Source organism: Athene noctua, chromosome 2 (assembly GCF_965140245.1).
Source record: "Athene noctua chromosome 2, bAthNoc1.hap1.1, whole genome shotgun sequence".
In the NCBI taxonomy this organism is placed as follows: domain Eukaryota; kingdom Metazoa; phylum Chordata; class Aves; order Strigiformes; family Strigidae; genus Athene; species Athene noctua.
Window position 1 is genome coordinate 76,919,788 of NC_134038.1, and position 20,246 is coordinate 76,940,033.

Genomic DNA, 20,246 nt, shown 5'->3' on the forward strand with positions numbered 1-20,246 from the left:
CAAATAACTCCATAAACTACTATAATTTATTTGCTTCTGAGTCTTTTTTTTCCCTCAATTAGCCCTTCAGTAGATTGTATTAAACACACACGAACTGTAACTACAGAGTCCTTTGACCAATCTCAGAAATCTTTGGCAGTACGGATAGCTATTATACAAGCAATTTATGAGTGACCTACCTTTAGGTCATTTAAATAAAGCTTGATTGAATAGCTGAAAGCATACTATGCCAAAAGGCATCCGCATTAGGTCTCGTCTGTATGTATCAAGTAACATGCTATTGTGTCCCAGCACACAACACAGTGATTGTACAATGGTTGTGCGGGAAAAGGATTGCTGCCGTTTTAAAGATTTCTTACTTAGGTCTGTCTTACCTTAACAAGAAGGTACATGTACTTCCAGGACGGGTTTGGCTAGGCTGAAGTCATGACAGCCTAATCATTTTTCTGCAAAGTGCTTTAACAAGAGGCAGTTCAAAAAGGAAATTCTAAGATGTGGGCAGTAGGAGACAGTAACATTACATTCTGCTCATGTGAAAATGAACTCCTATAAGCAGGTTTCTACTAGGCTGCACAGCATGTCACCCCAAGCAGTTTCACCATAGCTAGGTTAAGGTAATTCATTCCTTCTATCAAAGAAATTATCTTTATTTTAATCCTAGAAAACTGTGTATCAGCACTATCTTCTGTGGTATGTTCATGGGTTAATTACGTGGCACATTAGAGAACTTATGATGTACAATGCTTTTTGATTTTCTTGCTTCTCCCTCAACTTTTTATTGTGAGCACAGGGAAGATTTTCATTGGTACTATCCCTCTTGCCTGGTACCACACTTTATCACATGATTTTTAATTCACTACTAGAGACCTCATCTACTCTCACAGGGAAATATTTAGCTTTCTTGCTGCTCTTCTCTGTACTTCTGCAACCTCTTCTTGCTGAGTGCTCAGCAAACACAGAAGATTACACAGATCAGGTGGGAGGAACAAGTCTTTATATAATAACATGCTTCTAATAAATGCAAACCTTTCTTAATGAAGTCTGACAGATGTTTACATACAGCATTTCACATTGATATTTAACTAAAACAACTTGGCAGAAATCTTAACAAGAGGTCATCAAAATATCCAAGCAATTTCTTTCACTACCTGCCATATGGTTCTGCTGAATTTCATTTACCATTGTGCCGTCTTGTTACTTGGCTTGATAAGATATCAACAGCAGTCACTACTTCTTTCTGTTCTGTCTTTAATAGGACTCACTAACTGTATTATCTCCCTCAAAATTGCCCAGCTTAACCAGTGATTTCCCTTTTGAACTCAAAATGTTTGAGAGGGTGTGAGATCATAGTATCAGAAAGGAACTATTTTGGATCATAAGAAGCAGTAACTTTACTTTTTCTGTGAAAAGCAATTAACACCACACTCTTGTGGAACTACATTTAAGGAAGAAGATAACATTGTGAGTAAGCATTTTGAACACAAGAGGCCCAAAATGAATTGCTTGGATATAGATATTCTTTATTCAATGGCATTTTGAGTCCTGTTACAATGCATTCTTTGTTCTGTTCTTGCCACTGCTCCATCTGATCAATTCCATTGGAAAAGAAAAAGAAATTAAAACACATGTTGGGTGAGTATGCAGTGAAGATACACTTATCCTTTCCACAGGTGATGAACAGCATATGACTTGTTGCTTGCAAGTATTTCAAAGAAAGGTGGTCAGTAAGCAGCATGCAATAGCAATGTATTGCAACACAAGAAAAAATAATGCAGGACAAAACCACTCATTATCTACAAGACTGTAAGGTAAGTTGGGTTTATTTGTGTCTTAACAGGCCTGCCCATTCAAGGGCTACAGGCACAGAAACAAGCAAACAGAATTGAAGACTCAGTAAAAGAATGGAGCACTTAGAAGAATGTGATGTTTTGCTGTAGGAAGTCACTCCCCAGTGAAAATTTAACTAGCATCAGTGTAGGCAGCAAAAACCCAAAAACATTAGAGAGTTTTCCTAAATGAAAATAGCAATCAAAGTTTTTGGTTGCCAATCAGCTTTGGAATGCTAATTATTATGGTAACTGCGCTGGTGAAGGTAAGGAATTACTTAAAAACTGTTATTTTCTTTTCCTTTTTTTTTTTTCTTTAATCACTGCTGTACAGCTGAACATGCTCAAGGAAGCAAAACTGCATGGATAATTACCCCCATGGAAGCAATCCAAAGGTTCACAAAGTAAAAGCTGCTTCCAACTTAAAAGATCAAGGTTTTAAATTAGGAAAGCACTTGAGTCTCCAGCTGATAAAGATGTTTGACCTGCTGGGCAAAGGTAATTGTCAGGGACTTAATTCAGGAATCTCACAGCACACAGTGTAGGGGAGTTCCCCAGTGCAGTAGTTTAAAACAGTAAGATGCTATTTAGAGCAACAAGAGAAACAAGCACTGCAATTTTACAAATAATAAAAAATACCAGAGGCTTTTAGGCCCTCCCCTAAGAACCCACTGCTCTTCTTCCTTCAGAACCCTTTTCCAAACACTGGCAGAGGTGTACAAGTCAGCCCCTGGTCAAACTCCTGTCGGGAAAGGAAACAGATTTTCTTGTTCTTCATCAGATCTGTACTTCCTTTACAAATGCACTTCAAACAGGAGTGGAAGAAAACTTCTGAAATTGCTATCATGCTCATAAAAGACCTAAGACATATCCCAGAGAATGAGGAGTATATAGGAGTGAAGGAAGACCTCACATTAGCAATCCTGCACTGTGTGGAAAGGCCACTGTGGTTGCAAAGCACAAATCATAGAAGAGCAATGTGTTAAGAAATGAAGTTTAGCGAAATCAGCCAATTCCCTGCTTCCATCAATCAGTAAGTCACCTGAATCAATTCACATCTTAACACCTAAACCTTAACTTCCTGTGAAAAATAAGCAGAGAAAATTACACTGCACTTAGAAGTAAAAGGAGATTTTGAATATAGCATTTATCATCAGAGGGATGTACTTTCAATATACTAGCCTACCACAACATTTCAATAAAAACCTCCACCTCCCCTCAAAGCCAAGCAAACTCCTGGATGCCTCTTTTAGCATAATGAAATAGCAATGAAAAAACCCAAAAGAATACAAAGCAAAACACACAAGGTATGTATCTTTCTTCATTGCTCCTTTTAATCACACTGCAAAATACTAATCAGCCATGTAGTCCTATTACTGTATTGCTGAAGTACATAGCTTGTAAATACTTGCTGTTTGCAAACAGGACTGTCTGCAAAAAATATAACAGATCTCACATGGACAGTGACAGTGGCTCAGCTAGCATGGGGTAGTGCATTAACCTATGATAACTCAATCTGGAGCAACATATGGTTTCAGAATATAAGAGCTCATAATTTAATCAAATAGTACAGTGTTGTACGGATAGCAAATATTATTCCAAGGATACAGCATACAGCAAGATGCATACAAGTATTTCAGACCTTGGAATCATACATGCCCCCCAAATCTATGACACAATTTCAATCAGTGACACATACAAAATTAAAATAGACATCCAGTAGCAGAATGGGGGAGCAAAATTAACACTGGGAATACTTCCTCTAATTAATAGTATAAAGAACAAGACTGAATGTAGGAAAAACTTCAATTCCCTTAATCTTAGTTTTCTGAATTTCTTCAAACAGCAAAGAACACCGGGGGCAGCATGTGGAGGAGGAAGACAGCACAATGTGAGCGCCAGGATTTATTTTTTTTTAACATCATACCTACCTCTGTATACGTGTGTAAATACAGCTGCAATACAAACTCAGAAAATTCTTACATGACTTAAAAAACAAACAAAAAAACCCCAAATGAACTCCCAAAGCTTCATTTTGAAGAGCATGGGTTAGCTGTTTCACTAGAAAACAAGCAAATCCCCAAATGCATCTCTATGTAAAAGAGAAGCTGTCAGGGAAGACAAATCAAGCAATAGCACACTGTTTACTCCAATACCCTGGTGGATATTAGCACTCAGGCACTTTCCTGTCTGAACCAGAACCAGCATCCAGGAAGAGCAGATACGTGAAACTGCCGTGGTGAGCATCATAAGGTACGTCAGACCCTCCTCTCTCTCTCTATCTTCCTCTCCCCCCCTTTTTTTTGTAAAATACATGACAGTTGCCAGAAAAGTTATTCTCCTCCACCCAAGGATTTCAGTGTTTCTTTTTTTCTATCAGCACAAAGAGCATTTTCATTTTTCTGCTTCTGGGGCTGAAACAAGATATCTTTGAAGAGTCCAGGAGCCACAACGTGCTGAATTTCTAACTCCACCATAAGGAGCTGGCAGCTTGTTTCCCACACTCACAACGTCAACTGCTAAACAACTGTTCGGGGCACATCATTGACTTTTGCTTCAACCCGCAGTAAAGTGACACCCCTTGCAAGCAGTTGCCATGAAAGTGACTGATACAACAGAATTTAGCTGTGATATACAAGTTAAAGCGTGTAGTATCAGGTAAGAGGAGAAAAACTGACTGCCACAGAAATGCTTCTCAGGCTCACTGCAGCAGCCTGTAATGAGAAGATATTGCAAAGTGAGTTCTGGAAAGCTTATAGGGTACACTGCTTTTATATTTTAATAGGCTCTTCTACATTCTCCTACTTAAGTATAAAGTACTACTCTAAATGCCGAACACTAGTATAACTTCTGATGGTCCTCAGGTGTCTGAGCAAAACGACCGGATGCTATACACTCAGGGACACTTACCGCTGCCTTGTGACAGCAGAACTCTGAGATGAAAGCATTCTGGCTTCACAGTGGGAAAAAAAAAAATACAATATGTATATGCAATAAATACATATACACTATATAAATAGATCTGTCCTGGTAACCAATTTAGGCTCAATATAACTGGGTACTTTTGTAACGTCTTCAGACAGATCCTTCTCATCCTCTAACAGCTTTGTACCATTAGAGAAAAAAAAAAAATCATATACCCTGAAAGTCAGCATAACCTATACACTGGATAAATACCCTTAGATGAAATAATAACACCTACCACTACTTAACCAGCTCAATATGAAAATAACAAGTCAACACTGGATCCCATATGTGTGTGAATGCTTGCACATGTATCTGAGTTGGAAACGATAAAGCCTATGTGGTTTTGGCACAAGTTTTTGCTCAGCCCAGTCTGCAGTGGTAATCCATGCACATTTAAACAGGTTCTGATCTAAGTGGAGTAAGTGGAACAAGAAGAAAATTCCATGATTTCTGCACAGGAAGCACATTGTGGCTCGTGTAGCCACCAACTTTCCCAAAGTAGAGAGAGAAAATGAGAGGTGAGCAGAGAGATGAAATAGGATTAAAGGAAATCCTTGAATTGAGACAACACAGACTGAATTTCATCAACAGCAGAAACACCAAAAACTACTGCAACTAGTTTACTGACTTCACCTATCAGATTTAGAAGCCTCTTTAAATGCCCAGTGCAGCCAAAAAGCAACAAGTCTGGTATTTCTTTGTTTTCAATAAACAGTTGCCAAAATATCCGCTACAGTTTTTTGGCCTACCTGCATATTCACTGGGCAATTTTAATCACATACAGCTTCTCATGCAACTTTAATGGTGTTTTTCCCCCTGAAACATTAATTCCACCTGAAACATTAATATTTCCCGGTTAACGGTCCCATGTTACAAATCATTTTGTAAAATACAGGCTATTAAAGTGAGAAGTTTATGTAAAAGTTTTTGCTAAGCAACTCATGCACACAGAAACATGGAACAAATTTCACGCTGCATTCAAATACCTGAACTAAACACATCAGAAAGGAACAAAACGTATTGGTGTATACACTATGGGTGGAACTGGGATTAGTTTGAAATGATTTCTTGTTCATTACGTTATTATTTTTTAATGTAAATTCCTTTTTTTTTTTTTTTATAAAAGAAATACTGTTTCAATCTTATAAACCAGACTTTACAATCATTTTATGACTTTTATATTTTACACATACAAGAGATCACCATGGCTACCTAATTTGATCCCTTCCTCAATGTAGACTGAAGAACCACTTTCAGGCTTTAAAACTTCTGGGTCTTCTTTGCTATGTATAAATTAGCTGCAAAAGTGTGACTGAGAAAGCTGTTTAAAATTAAAATAGGAAGAGGAGGAAAGGACAATCAAAGGCACTGTTTATTTAAATTTCACAGCAACTAAATGCCTGATGTTTGCAACAGTCCTGCCTTGACCTCTACCTGGACAACATTATGACACTTTCTTCATTGCTGAGATCAAGGCATATACGGTCAAGGGCATATCATATTTTATTTAAACACACTGCAGAAGAACATTAAATTTTACAGGTCAGATTCTCCATGGTGCTTGAGCAAAGCTGGGCCTGCAGGGAAGAGAAAACAGCCAGCTCAAGTGAGAGCTGCCAAGGTGCAGCTGCCATTATCTGCCCTGAATAAACATCCTTAGCCTTGTTATGGCCTGACAGGTCCCTCAGCCCAACACCCTCTCTCCACCTGGATTTTAGATGGACAGCAGCTCACAGGGCCTACAGTACTGCCTCAACCAGGACCATTTTTTAATAGATTTGAGTCCTGCAGTGACACAAAGTCCCATTGTTGCAAAAGGGGAGAGCAGCTCTGTCAGCCTTTATCAGGTTTTCGCCCTGCTTGAGAGCTCCTTCATACAGATGGAGGTCCCCACTTGCCATTCAGAGGCCCTCTCAAGTCACCTCATGCCTGAACACTGTTATTGTACATAAAGGTACGAAAGCAAGTTTCAGTGAGTCAACCTCACAGTAGGGGTATACAAAACCCTGACCATTTACCGTCTCTGGCCACATCATGTTAGACCTGCACCTTACTAGTGGCAACCATTTCAGCCATATGACACACATATTTCAACCACAACTATGAACCCAAACATGAAATGAGGTCCTGATTCATCCCACCTAAGGCAACCAAGATGACTGCATCCAGAGTAAAGTCTCCCTCTTGCACAGCCAGTGAGAACAGACAAGACACCTCCTGTGGACGTTACAGCCCTGAGAACACACCTGACCCCGGGCATCAGCATTTGCATTTTCGACTGCGTAACTACAAGCCTTCACCGACAGGAGCAGCTCAGCTCTCCCTTCTGCAGACAGAGAAATGACACTGACGCAGAGATAAATGCTAGGAAGGCACCAGGATCAGCTTCATCTTATCTGGGGCAATCTTTCAGCCATATAATGAAAAGAAAATTCTCTTGGGGACTTTTTTGAACAAAATGGCTTTTGGTCTAGCAACCATGTTTCCCCCTCCAGGCTCCACATGGGCTGTGGGTTTAATCTCATCCTCCTGCAAAGACACCGGCAGGAGCAGGGCCACCCTTAACTCCATCGGCTGCTCCGCGGCTGCACGCTTCAGGCAAAGCGGCATTCAGCTGCGTACGCCTATTAGGGCTCTCATACTGGAAACAGAAATGGAACAGACAACCAAGGTAATTTAATCTAGCAAGAAAATTCACTTTCAGTGTTACCCCCACCCCCTCCCACTGCCCCAAATGAATCAGAAACAAGTGCCCAGCCTTTTCCTAATGGAAAGGGAAGAGTATGCCTATTATCTTTACCCTTCACTCCATACGAACTGTAGAAATGTCTGTACCAGACTCTGAGCTTACAAATATCACTGTGAACAGGGATGGCTTCCACAGAAGTAACTATGTTGCTAGTAGTGTAAAACAGGATGGAGATCTGAATAGGGCATCTGTTACTTACTGAAACTCTCTGAAGTCTGATTTAACTTTCTGGACATCTTTTCTCGTTGCTGCTGCTGTTGGTTTCAGAAAGCATGAAGCTCAACATATCAACTCACACAAGAAGAAAAGTCCCTCCTCCATTACCCTCTGTCCCCAACCTTTTCTCAGTGACAGGTCACCTTTTATGCCTTCTACAGACTACTTTTCAGAGCAGATACTTCTTTAAAGTACTACCTGTACCTGACTACAAAGAAGAAAATAACATCTTCAGCTATGGAAGTATCTAGGCTCCTTTTTGAAAGCTGTGATAGAAGATTATTAAATCCTACACATAAGATTTCTTTGCTCTGCAAGTTTTCCATTCACTAATACTCACGTTCTAAGTAAGTCTGTACCTACACATGTGCACAGTTGTGTAAGCCTGATGTGCAGTCACCTCTCCATCCCTCATCTGAAGGGTTGCCAGTACTTTTGTGGAATCAGGTTGGTGAAGTCAACTACATTCCCTCCTTCCCACAAGGGATAATGCACAATGTCTCACACCTGCCAAGTGACTGAATTCATTAATTTCTAATAATGGCAGGCTTTCACTAGATGTCTTCCATAATTCTTGATCAGGCATTTGCACGTGGTCTTACCCATAGCAGATGCAATTGCTTAGCTCTCACTCTGTTGGTTCACTGCCAGCAATCCACAGGCCAGGAAAATTGGGGAAGTGTTGTATGTTACAAAGTGTGAGGAAAGGGAAGGAGAGTTGGATTGTGTTCATTTTTAACACACAAATATTAGTAAATGTAGAGAACCCGAACTTCACCCCTCACCCCTTTTTGCTCTACCAAGGGTAGGATGCAGATGATGACAGCAGTCACCCCACCTGTACGCTTTCCACAGCTCCACCTTTCCCACCATTCAGGTCGTGCAGCTGAGCTCCCTGTACATCACCTAAGCTCTTTTGGGTCACTAACATGATGTTGTTGATGTCACTGCTGCAATGATCAACCCCGAAGCACAATGTGATGATTGTTTCCCGGCTCACATTCATAGAGCATTTGTTCCAGTAGGCTTGAAAATGAGGGGATGAGGCAGGCTAGGTTTTCTTGCTCAGTAGGTTTTTGCTCCAATCTAATTAAAAACATTCAGCAATTCACTGAGGTTCCTTACAAACTGCACATGTCCCATGCTTTAAAATAAGCTCTGGAAGCAAACAGCCTGGCATATTTTTTTTTAAATACACTCCCCAGATAGAGAGGATTCCTCAGAAATTTCTTTGTGATACTATACCAAAGCTGCTGAACCAGAATAGTTGAGCTTCTGAACTATGTTGTTTTGTTGTTATTATTAATGGCTTTTTTCCTTGTCTAAAAATTAAGAAGTAAAGCTACTCTTGGTTCTCTGACATGCAGAGAAGTGACAGGACAGCTCACTGGAAACAGGCAGCTCTGGTCACCTTGGTCTGAAACTGGGTCAAGGGATGCCAGCTTGTGGTTATACCCAGTGGATATGCAAGTAATATTTGGGATTCAGAAGCTGAGTACAAGACCACCCTTTTCTTGCAGGCAGAACTCAGGTAATTCAACTTTAGCACTTGGAGAGAAAGCAGCTTGCTCACAACTAAGGCCTGTTTTAGGTACCATTTTTAAAAAACGCCCCACTTCTGGAAAATGTGCCAGGGAATCTGTGCGAACAGCCATGCCAAGCCCCACATGGCCATACCATCTTAATCCAAAGGCAAGCCACTGGGAGGTGGCCACTAAAGTGCATTATGTTGATGTTTGTGGGAGAACGGGCACTGATGGAAAGTCAATACAGCTCCAAACAGTGCTAACACTGCTAGTGGAATTCAGAGAGAAAGACTAGATAGACTTAACACGTCATGCTTGTAACTCCATCCCTGAAACTGAAAACAGACTTTTCCCTGCCAAGAGTCATGCCGACCTGGGGAGCTGCAGCAGAGAGTGGTGCACACAAAAAGCCTGTTAGCACCTTGAGAAGGCTGCTGCCATCAAACAAGTGCTAAAGGATCCTCCGGACCGGCCAGCTATCACAACACCAACTCCCGAATTTAGCCCTTCTTGCTGTCCCGAAATGCCTCAAAAAATGCCTGTTCTCATCTCCAAAAGCAGAGTGCCCTTAAGCTGAACAGCTGAGAACAAATTCCTTCAGGGTTTTAACAACCAATTAAGGGATGTGAAGCAATTACTTTTATACCCATACAAATGAAACTCCTCCAATGCAATTAACTATCCCTTATCATCTACTGTTGAATTTGCAGGAAGCATATGCTGTACACTTTCTCCTCCCCTAGCTTTTCCACAATTTTAATCAGTTTGTTTTAGCTAATGTAACGGAACATACCTATTCTAGAGAAATAATATATGGCTACAAATTATCTGAATATTTTTAAATGTCTTTTTTCATTTCAAATATAATTTCATTTGAGATTTTGCAGCTTTCATTTCTATTAATAAATTATAATTTCTTCTTTATAAGTGATGAGCTAGAGTGTCATGTAATTTTTTCCTCTAAATAGACCAAGACTTTGATCTAATGCAAGCCCTTGCTGGGAGTAGAGAGACTTTCTGTCTAATTTAGTCACAAAAAATATTCAATTAAACTTGGGAGTTTAATTCATTTAGTTATGAAAATTAAATGAGCTCAATAAGGTACATTTGATTTGCCTCAGGAAAAAAAAAAAAAAAGAGAGAGAAGAATCTCTGAAAGGGGAACAAATAAGAAGAGAGAACAAAAGTAACTTTTCCTGCTCATGATGAAAGGTGGATAACATGAAGAGCTTGAGTTCCATTTTGTGTGCCTATATAAAACATAACTACAGTGAGTTCATGCAAAATGTATATCCAAAAGCCACATGAATATCTAGTATTAACATCTGAATTGTCTCCTGGGTAACAAAAATCCCTGTAGGTCATAACTGAGTCCATCCCAGACAAGGGAAGATCTGACTCCTCACACCAGGAAGACAACATCCACACACAACTCTTCACCATTTGGGGAAAAAGGAAAATACTGGATTTTTTTTAATTTCAGAAACAGAACAGAGCAACATGGATCTCTCTGACAGAAGCCCCCTTCTAGTTTTGCAGCTGTTACTTACCATTTTTGCAGATAGGACAGCACTGATCGGGTTCATACACCGGATCCACGCACTCGGTCTGGGGACAAGCTGAGACAGTGCACAGCACCTCACCATTGGCTTCACAGCGACACTTCTCACATGGAGAAACCTGAAACACAAATCCAGTCTCTTTTTAACTTAATGCTCTTCTTAAGCATGCAGCTTCTACCTTCCCATCCGCACTGTTCTTTCCGTAACCTCTTTTTCCTCTCCACTTTAAAACAAATGCTTTTTGTGGTCTGAATAATGCAGAGCGCGAGGCTGGGCTCCTGTAAACTTAGAGAACCACAGCAGAAAAATTACACAGGTTCTGCTCTGAACCTGTGCACCATATGGGAAAGTCAAAGGGATCCTGTGAACAAGAACACTTTAGACTTTTAACACAAATAAAGCAAAAATTTCCCTACCACATCTCTAATGAACTTCCAGCAAATTAAGTTTGTAATTTAAATGAAAGCCATCTTAATTCTATTAGGGGTTCGAAAAGTAATTTAGCAGAAGATACTGTATTTAAAGAAGAAAAATTTTGCTAAATGAAATATGAACTTTCTTTTAATGGAAATCTTTATTGCAATTTTTCCAGGTTTGAAAGCTTTCTGGTAGCAGAAAGTTGCATTTCTTTGCAAATTATAATTGTCAATGAGAAGTCATAAAAACCCCTCCTTTGAATTCAAGTATTTTCCAAAGGTTAACTGTATTTGTATTCGTTCTTGTGATACGTGTAGCTTTCTGAAAAGAAACTGCAATTCAAAGAAAGGGGTGAAGCAAAATACAGGTCACCCTTTTTACCTACTGAAATGTTACCGGCTTTGAAGAACTCTATAGAACGGGAGTACCATGAGATAATTATATTTGAATGACCTACTTCAGTGAAATGAATTCCAAACAAAACAGCATCAAGGCCCTATTTAGGAAAAAATGGACTTTCAAATGTCTGCATCTAGCACATGTACAATTCCAGCTGTCCTCTTAATTGTCCCTGACCAGGCGCTGCACACTGCATGACTGACATCCTCGTACCACACAAGGAGCTGGAGGTAGAGGGAAGCAAGGGTGCTAAAGAGCAATAAATGGTATACTGTAAACCTCATTGCTGTACTCCAAAAAACCCACGCTGGCATCCATGATCCGAGCACAGGATGAAAATGCAGCTGAATGTTATTATTAGTGATCCTCTAAATCTATAATATATGCAGATTCTTGGTTTATTAAGGATGAGGCAGTTTTTTTATGGACCCTTCTTCATTCCAGATTCCAGTTGATGCAAACAACCACCTGTTGCATTTCTCCATCAAAAGCAGAGTAACCTCAAATCTAAAAAAAACCCCCAACTATTCTCTGTGAAGAATCATCCAGATGTCTAACTTGCAGATCATCTGTTCCTCCTCCCTCTTAGGCAGCCCATTACATTTTTTTGTCAAATCCATTCTCTGCTTGCTTGCCTCTTTCACATCCTTCTCACTTCCAAAGTTCAAACATGCTGATGCTTGCACAGCATCATCTCCAACTAAATGCTCATCCATGCTTTGCCACTTCTCTTCCCACCTGCCAGGGCTGTTATTTGCTTATGCACTCACATATCTTTCACGCTGTCCCCTCTGCTCAGAAAGCCTAAACAGGGTCTCTTTCTGTGTTGCTTTCTGTTTTTATTACTATTACTCATTTCCTTTCCTTCCTTTGCTAGCTACTCACTTCCAGTTTTCTCTTTGGTCTACACTCTACCAAGGATAACACCACACCATATGTTTATAAAATGCTTCAAGGAGGCTGACAGTCCAGTACTGCAGATTCTCACTGCAGTCTCTGGGACAAGAACTTTGTCCTGTAATGGTTCATAAACTGCCACATTCACTTGCAGAGCTGGAGTGCCAGCAGATGAGGAGGTTTCTGATCCAGTGTTCAGAGTCGAGAGGCTCAGGTATTCCAGGTAATCACTTGAACTGCACATGAAATTTTGAGTGTCAGCAAACCCAAGCTCTTAACTATCCGCAAGTCAATAGGAAGAATCCATCCTGCTGGAGTTATATCCGGAAACAATACTTGCTAAAATAAGGAAATATGTTTTTAAGGAGAACTGATTATTTTTTATTATTATTTTTAAGGAATCCTACTTGATCAGAGCTACCAGAACTCAATTCCAAGGATCAAGCTCAACAAGGCAAACCTATAGCTTTCAATCAGTTTTAACATTATTTGGCCATGGCTTGAAAAAAGATGAAAATTTGCCAATCATCACAGTTCAACATGACCACTAACTACCACAACAGATAATCCCTCTCCCAGGACACTGCTCAGTAGCTGTGTCATTCAATATTAGAAGCGGTATAAAAACATAAATACAGTATCTGATGATAATCAGGAAACAAGACAGCACACAGATGTTATTCCTAAAATCTCTCATCTGTAAAATTTAAACATATTCTAATTAAGTAGGTTGTTTACTAGAATTCCGAACTTGACAGAAGCCTAAAATTCCTAGAACAGGAAGCCATTTAATGAAGCACTGAAAATACTACTGAATGAGAAACAAAATTGATCTAATCTTTATCTAATGGTGATTCAGAACACTTCCGTCCTACACAGCACATACAGTTGAAGACTAAATCTTTCATGTATGGAGTACACTGTTAATGTGATGCTGCAGTCATGAATACCCTTCCTGTGTACTGTGTAACAGACCATGGGATTTCAGGGAATATAGTACACCTTTAATAAGTACTGTCATCTGTACGACCCACCAATATGAGTAATGGTAGCAGAGTTAAGGAAGGTCTCCATGTGCTTATTTCTACAAAGCTCTTTTCAGGCATGTAAGTGAACCACAGTGGCTGCTAAAATGGTATGAGTGTCAACCTTTATCTGTTCATCTTTGGACTAAATAGTAGTCCGTTGCTTTTTATATATCATCAGGAGGTAGCAAGAACTGTAGAAGAACTCCACTTCTTTCTGCATCTTAATGGCAGCTTAATACTTGGGAGACATAATCATCATGAGAGAGAGAGAGAGAGAGAGAGAAAGACAGGCTGTACATGTAACAACAGCTAAATAAATCAGAAAGAAAAGACACATTGGGCCCTTTGTTTCCTCTCTTCTACTCTCACAAGGTAAGCGCGCTCCTTGCAGCAAAGTTCCTAGTGGCAGCCAATGCAACAAGAATCCCACTTGTTCATCTGGGAAACGACTAGCCTGGCAGCACTCATGTGTAGCACATCTGACATAACCAGGCTGGACTGGAAATAATACCACCCATCAACCTCTCTCTGAAGACTAATGATACCACATCTCTGTGGTCTACAGATGAAGCTATTAACTCTATAGCAGTAATAGTTCCGCCCATGCAAAAAACTGTAGGAAGACAATGAGAGGCACAGAAGTCTTACGTATTCACCAGACAGCCATAAAACCTGTAGAAAATAGAGTACAGATGGCAAAAAAAAACCCCCAACTTCTTTAGAACCGTTTAAAAGGAAGTTTATGAGCAGATGTATAAATGGAGTTGCAGATGTTGTTAAAAAGCAAACACACCATTGTGTAAACAGGTAGATTTCCCACTAGTGGGGCATGAAGAAGTCTGTAGCTTAATAAGGGGAGCAGATTTATCCAGCAACTTCGTGTAAATTGTCATCATTAAGAAGCGGCAAATCATTTGCACGCATTGAAGTTGTGGCCCAAAGTAATTTGAGCTTTCTCTTCCCCCTTTCCACATGACAAACTTTAATTGAAAAACAAACCAAAACCAAACTAACAAAAAATCTGAATTAGAAAAATTCATAATCTACATTTGGTTCCTTGAGCCTTGAAAACATCTAAATTTAAAAAAAAAAAAACAAACAAACAAAACAACAACCTATCATAAACCCAAAGTTATTTGCTATTGTGCTGGGATTTTTTTTAGTATTTCCTTGCCACTTATACAACTCAGGAGGACATGAATGAGGTTAGGCTGACAGGAATAAACATACCAGCCTTGGTTTTACTTCTGTGTGCCTTCAAAATACCACAGATGTTTCAAAATCCATTTGGGTTTGTTGTCTTCCAGATTTCCAAGTAACTTAATTCACAAATAAATACAGTTATTGGTAGCAAATAAATTCTAAAAAAGATGCACAAAGCAAAAACTTTCCAAAACGTCTTCCCCAAACATTACACTTCTGAAGATAATTTATGGTCCTTGTAAGGCTATAAGTCAGCCTGCATTTTCAAATCTTACTGTAAGATTGAAAAGCCTCTCAAGGAACACGTGCTCAGCAATCTCCAGCTCTAGTGCAGAATTTTATCCTCACTGCATTTCACCGTTTCACCAACTAAGGCTTTTGCTCCCAGTTTCATTCATCTGGATGCTGTGATCCTTCTGCCATCCTGCTTCACGATACCCCCAGGAGAGTAGAGTGGTACTGAGGGAAACAGCTTTAACCTCATCTTTCCCTCACACTCGTGTTGTGATTTGTGTTGACATCCGTGTCCATTTTGAAAACAGAAAAATGTATGCATACACACACAAGCAAAGCCTGCAGGAAGGACTGTGAATCAAAGAAGAAATGCATCAAACCTCCCATTCCTTGGCACACTCAGCTTCCCAGCTGGCACTGGCTCTGGTCAGGGCAATTTTTTGCCATGCCAAGCCATATATGAATTTTATATAAGCAAACTCCCAAACTTGCATGCATATTTATACATCTATACATAAATGTTTGTGCACTTGTTAGAAGGTCACCTCTTTTTTCCTTCAGTGATGGTACTCTTTGCCACAAATTGTAAGTGCAGACACAGAGAAAAATCAGCTCTCTATCCATTTATAACTCCTTCCCTGACCTTAATCGAGACAGCATATTAGTAACCTCTCTAAGACCATCAACTTTAAACTTGTAAAATGACCTTTGAAACCGTGTGCAATTACTTGCATTTACCACTGCTTCCAGTGAGCAGCAGCCATCTGACTACAGCTGTACCTTACCTCACCAGACATCTCCACTGATTGCAGTGGTATGGGCAAACAGCTGCGTTTACGGTTTTGTGTTCACAGTGCTGAAACTAACGTCAAAACTCAACTGAAAACCAAGGTCCTGACATGTCAGAATAAACAGGCTGCAGTTCAACTGCCTAACTGCACTGGTAACTTTCCTTCTGCACCCTGACCAGGCATCCCTTGTCACAGGCATCCCTTCTCACTCATGTTTCCAAAGCTGGCTAACACAAAGCAGTAAGGGAACCTATGTTTCATTACAGGAGGGTATCAACATGAGGGCTATAGGTTGAACGGGGTTAAGCTGAAAGCAAAAGTCTTCTCAGAACGTTTCTGTAAATGTCATCATTCAGCACTCCCCTTTTACCAAGGCTGCCAGACATGTTCAAATGTAACAGGGACCCCTAAGGTTTTATTCTCTCACTACACACTATAATGTATTTTAGGTTTGATTTACTGCCATCAACGGGACATATAAAAAGACAAAGAAATGCAACTTGTTAGAAAAGCTTGAATGAGGAGTGGGGAGAACCCTTTAAAACTGACCCACAGAGAACGTGTGCAGAAGCATCCCTGTTTTGGTCTCCCCTCAGAACTAACTTCACTGGAAAAGGCAGGATCTCACAATCCATCTCTGAGAGGGTCACATCAACTAGCCACTGTTTCTTCCTCTTAGAAAACTCCCACCCCAAAGCTGAATGTGGGTCTTGAGGGTGACATGGAAAAGGGAGGATGATTCAACGCTTTCTGCCGTGCTTTGAAATCCACCAGTGCTCTACACATTACTGCCTAAAGAGAGCAAGGGGAAACACTGTGATTTATTCTGGAGAGAGTAATTGCTCCTTTATTAATTTATTTTTTTATTAAATTGGATAACATGGAAAGACATTATGAATCAAAGTTAAGTTTCCAAGAACATGCAAATGCCACAGAGAGCAGAGCTGGCAACTTATTCACAGCCTTCACAAATACATTTTCTTTTTCTCCATCCTGAGATGGGCTCAAGCTTCCAGAAGCCTGAACTGGATTTTGTGCTCACCCTCAACATACTCAGCTCATAAATCTTGGATGTATTCAGAAATGGGGTTTGGACCAGCCCAGTATCTAACAGTCACTTGCAAGCAAAGTCTTAGAGCCTGCTTGCAGATCTCAGCCACAAGAAAATACTAAAGGGAAAAAGGCAAAGCAAGCAACCAGGAAATTTGCTCCAACTCCAAAACTTTTCAGCACACTCTGATAAGTTGCATTTTCAATTATAATGACCTTGCACAATAATGCTTAAAAGGCCCTAGCCTAAAAGGATTTCCCTAAACATAAAGCTTTTCAAGTCCTTTGTTTAGGTGCCAGTGTAATTCAGATTGTGAACCATGATCTTACTAAAAGGAAGGTCCAAACATTCTCAGAAAGTAAAAATTATGCAACCTTAGCAACACAGTTTAAATGGTTAAAAAGTTAAAGATAAATGATTGTTATGAAAGAGTTATCATCACAGACTGATTACTAGGAATAGAAGTCAGTCCACTAAACTCTGCTCGATCTCTGCAAGGTAGAAGTTTCACAGTTAACAGTTAAATAACAAATGTCTTGTGGATTTTATGAAATCTTTCAGCATCACCATCGAGTAGCATCCTTTTAAGAAGCATTTTTTACTGTAAATACCAAAGGAATTAATAAAGATCAGCCCCCTCATTTAAAAATGTTACAGTATCATAGAGCAAGAAAGGTCATGTTTAAGGGGAATATTTTACATCATAGTAGAAGGAGTATTAACACAGAAATGAAAAGGGGAGGGGGGGGGGGGGGGTCCCAGCACTGAGAAGGCACTTGAGGAACTCAACGCCACTTTTAAGGAGAGGAAGACCCACAAAACGACCTTTAGCTTCAGCTCTTACCATGAACTCCTCTAGGGTCTGGTAGGTCTTCCCTCGAAACTCGCAGTAGTTCTTCCTCTCCTTGCACTGCGGGCAGCACTGCGTGGTGTCCACCTGGACGCAGCGAGGGTGGAGCCTGGGGCACTCGGGCTGTATGCACAGCGGGCCCTCCTCGGTGCAGAGGCAGGGGCAGGCCGAGGGGCCCGGCGCAAACTTCTCCCCGATGGCGTAGACGAAGCCGCTCTCGTCCACGCAGCCTTTCCCACGGTAGTCCGGGTAGGCGTATTCCTCCGGAGGCTCGGGAGTGACACTCGCAACAGCTTCTGGGAGAGATGAATCTTCAGCCACCTGAGGTTCCTCGGGAGCAGCGTCTCTTTGCTCTTGCACTTGAATGCTCCCCGATTTACTGCTCGTCCCCTGGCTGCTCCAAGCCTGCTTTTGCTTAGTCCAAGACTCCTTGTTCGAGTAGTTCCTGTTCCCTTTGCTCTTCCAGTCCCTGCCACCCTCCTCCCTCCCGCTCCGGCCGATCTCATTCATTTTCCCCGGGCCTGTCTGGCTGTCCCTTGTAGATGTGTGATCTCTCTTTTCCTGGCTCGCCTTTATCTCCTGTTTGTCTTGAGCCTTGGCCAGTTTCTGTACAGGTATGGTGGAGCTACAGAGGGCAACCATGAGGCAGCAGGTTACGAGAAGAGAACTAGAGAGAGCTCCAATTGCCATTGCAGTAGAGCTGGGCATCACCTACTGCATCCCACAGGGGACACTGCATTCACATCGGAGGGAAGCGCTTCGCAGATCCACAGTCCCTAGGAAGAGAAGGATTAGCAACACTTCAGCTTCGGCACTTCTTCCCCCCCCGCCCCCCACCTCCCGCCTCCACCGATGCAACATCTCTAACAATATGCAACCTGCCTCGGTAGTTTATGCAAAAGGCAAACAACAGCCTGCTGCTGCATCCCTCCTCCTCCCCCGCTCTGCCAAGTCTTATAAATAGCCGGGCTCTGGACACGGACCGGGCGTCTTCGGCCCCCTGAGAGCACCACGCAGAACCGCGGGGAGTTGAGGTTTGCAAAGGCGGGTGCATGCCAAAACCTGCACGTTTGGGGGTTATTTTTCCTGTCAAATGACAACACGTGAAGAGGACGGCTGCACGCTGAATTAAATGGAGCTCCCCAAAACACAGCAGAGTTCGGAATAGAAATCACCCAATGGAGTCCTTATTCCCTGACTGCACGCACGATGATTTCCATTAACCTCTTATTCAGTTGGAACTACGCTGGTTTTGTTTGGTTGGCTTATTGGTTTTTGTTTGGTTTTTTTTGTTTTGTTTTGTTTTTTTTTTTTTTTTGTTGTTGTTGTTGTTAAATACCTACCGGTGAGCACATTTCTGTTAAAGACAACTAAATCCAAGCACATTAAAGCGAGCAGAGCCAAACTACCTCTCTTCCGAACTACCTAAACGCGCACACGCCACCTCTCTCTCCCCGCGTTTTAAAGGCAAAGCAGAACGGTTCAGAGTTTCCGCAGCAGAGGCTGGTTTAACCCACACCCTCCAGGAGTTCAGCAATACTCCCGGCTCCTCTCCTTAAACCACTGCGCGTTAAACCGGAAAAAAACCCCAAACCAAAAGAAACAAACACCGAACCAAAATACGTACATTCCTCCGGCCGCGATAAGCAAAGGCGCTCCAGCCTCCCGGCACGGCCCCACCTCCGAGGTACCGCTCCTCGAAGCCATTTAAAAGCCGCCCCTCTCTGCCCGCCCGCCCGCCTCCCCCGGCCCTCACCGGCGGTACCGGCACCGCGGGGCACAACCGCAGCCAGGCCGCCGCGCCCACCGCCCAAACTTTCCGGCGGGCTGGGCAGCGCCGCCCGACCCCCCTCCCGGGGGAAGGGGGGGCGGCGGGGGTGCAGCCCCTTCCCCAGCCCCCCCCTCCCGCAGCCCCCCCCTCTCCGCCGTGGCCCGGCACCTCTCTACCTGCGCGGGTGCCGGGCTCAGCCCCGCCGGCGGCTCGGGGCGGCGACCCTCGCCCCCCGCCCGGCTCCCATGGCGGGGCCGCGGGCGGGCGGCCGGTGTCGCCTTGTTGCTGCCCGCCCGCCGCCTCGGCCGACCTGCCGAGCCTGCAGCGCGGCGCGGCGGCCAGCGATCCGGCCCCGCCGCCCCGGGGGCGGGCTCCGCCGCGGGCCCCGTCTCTCTCACATGGCGGCCGTGCGCCCCCGTCCCCAGGGAGGGCAGGACGGGGCGCACCCTCCCTCTCTCCCGCCGGCGGCGGGGCGCGGCGTGGGGAGGGGACGGGCCGCTCGCCGTGGGGCGGCCGCGCCTGCCCGCCCCTTCCCGCCGGCGGTGTGCGTGGGGGTGCAGACCCGCCCGTCCCGCGGGGCCCCGCGGCGGCGCCGGGGGAGGGCGGGGGGCGCCCCCGCAGCCGGGGGAAAAGCGGGGCGGCGTGGGGTCAGCCCCGCGCCCTGGCGGGTGTAACTTTTCGGCGGCGGGAGGGCGCCGGTCAGAGGTGCGAGCGTGGCGCGGAGCCTGCGGCGGGGACGCGCAACCTTGCGCGGGGGCC

At 42.9% G+C, this 20,246-nt stretch overlaps 1 protein-coding gene across 5 annotated transcripts in view; it reads right to left on the bottom strand.

Annotated features, from left to right (window-relative positions):
* Positions 1 to 20,000, bottom strand: part of VWC2 (von Willebrand factor C domain containing 2) — a 60,833-nt gene extending 40,833 nt beyond the window's left edge. For 2 of the 5 annotated variants that reach the window (XM_074897832.1, XM_074897835.1), the window contains exons 1-3: positions 19,664 to 20,000; positions 17,711 to 18,492; positions 10,835 to 10,964 (exon numbers count right to left, since the gene is read on the bottom strand). In XM_074897832.1, the coding sequence (XP_074753933.1) occupies positions 10,835 to 10,964; positions 17,711 to 18,424 (844 nt within the window). In that variant the 5' untranslated portion in view covers positions 18,425 to 18,492; positions 19,664 to 20,000. Of the gene's footprint in view, positions 1 to 10,834; positions 10,965 to 17,710; positions 18,493 to 19,059; positions 19,155 to 19,343; positions 19,442 to 19,663 lie in introns of those variants that run through there. The other 3 variants (XM_074897836.1, XM_074897833.1, XM_074897834.1) reach the window with 3 other exon arrangements.
* Between the last annotated feature and the right edge of the window lie 246 nt (positions 20,001 to 20,246).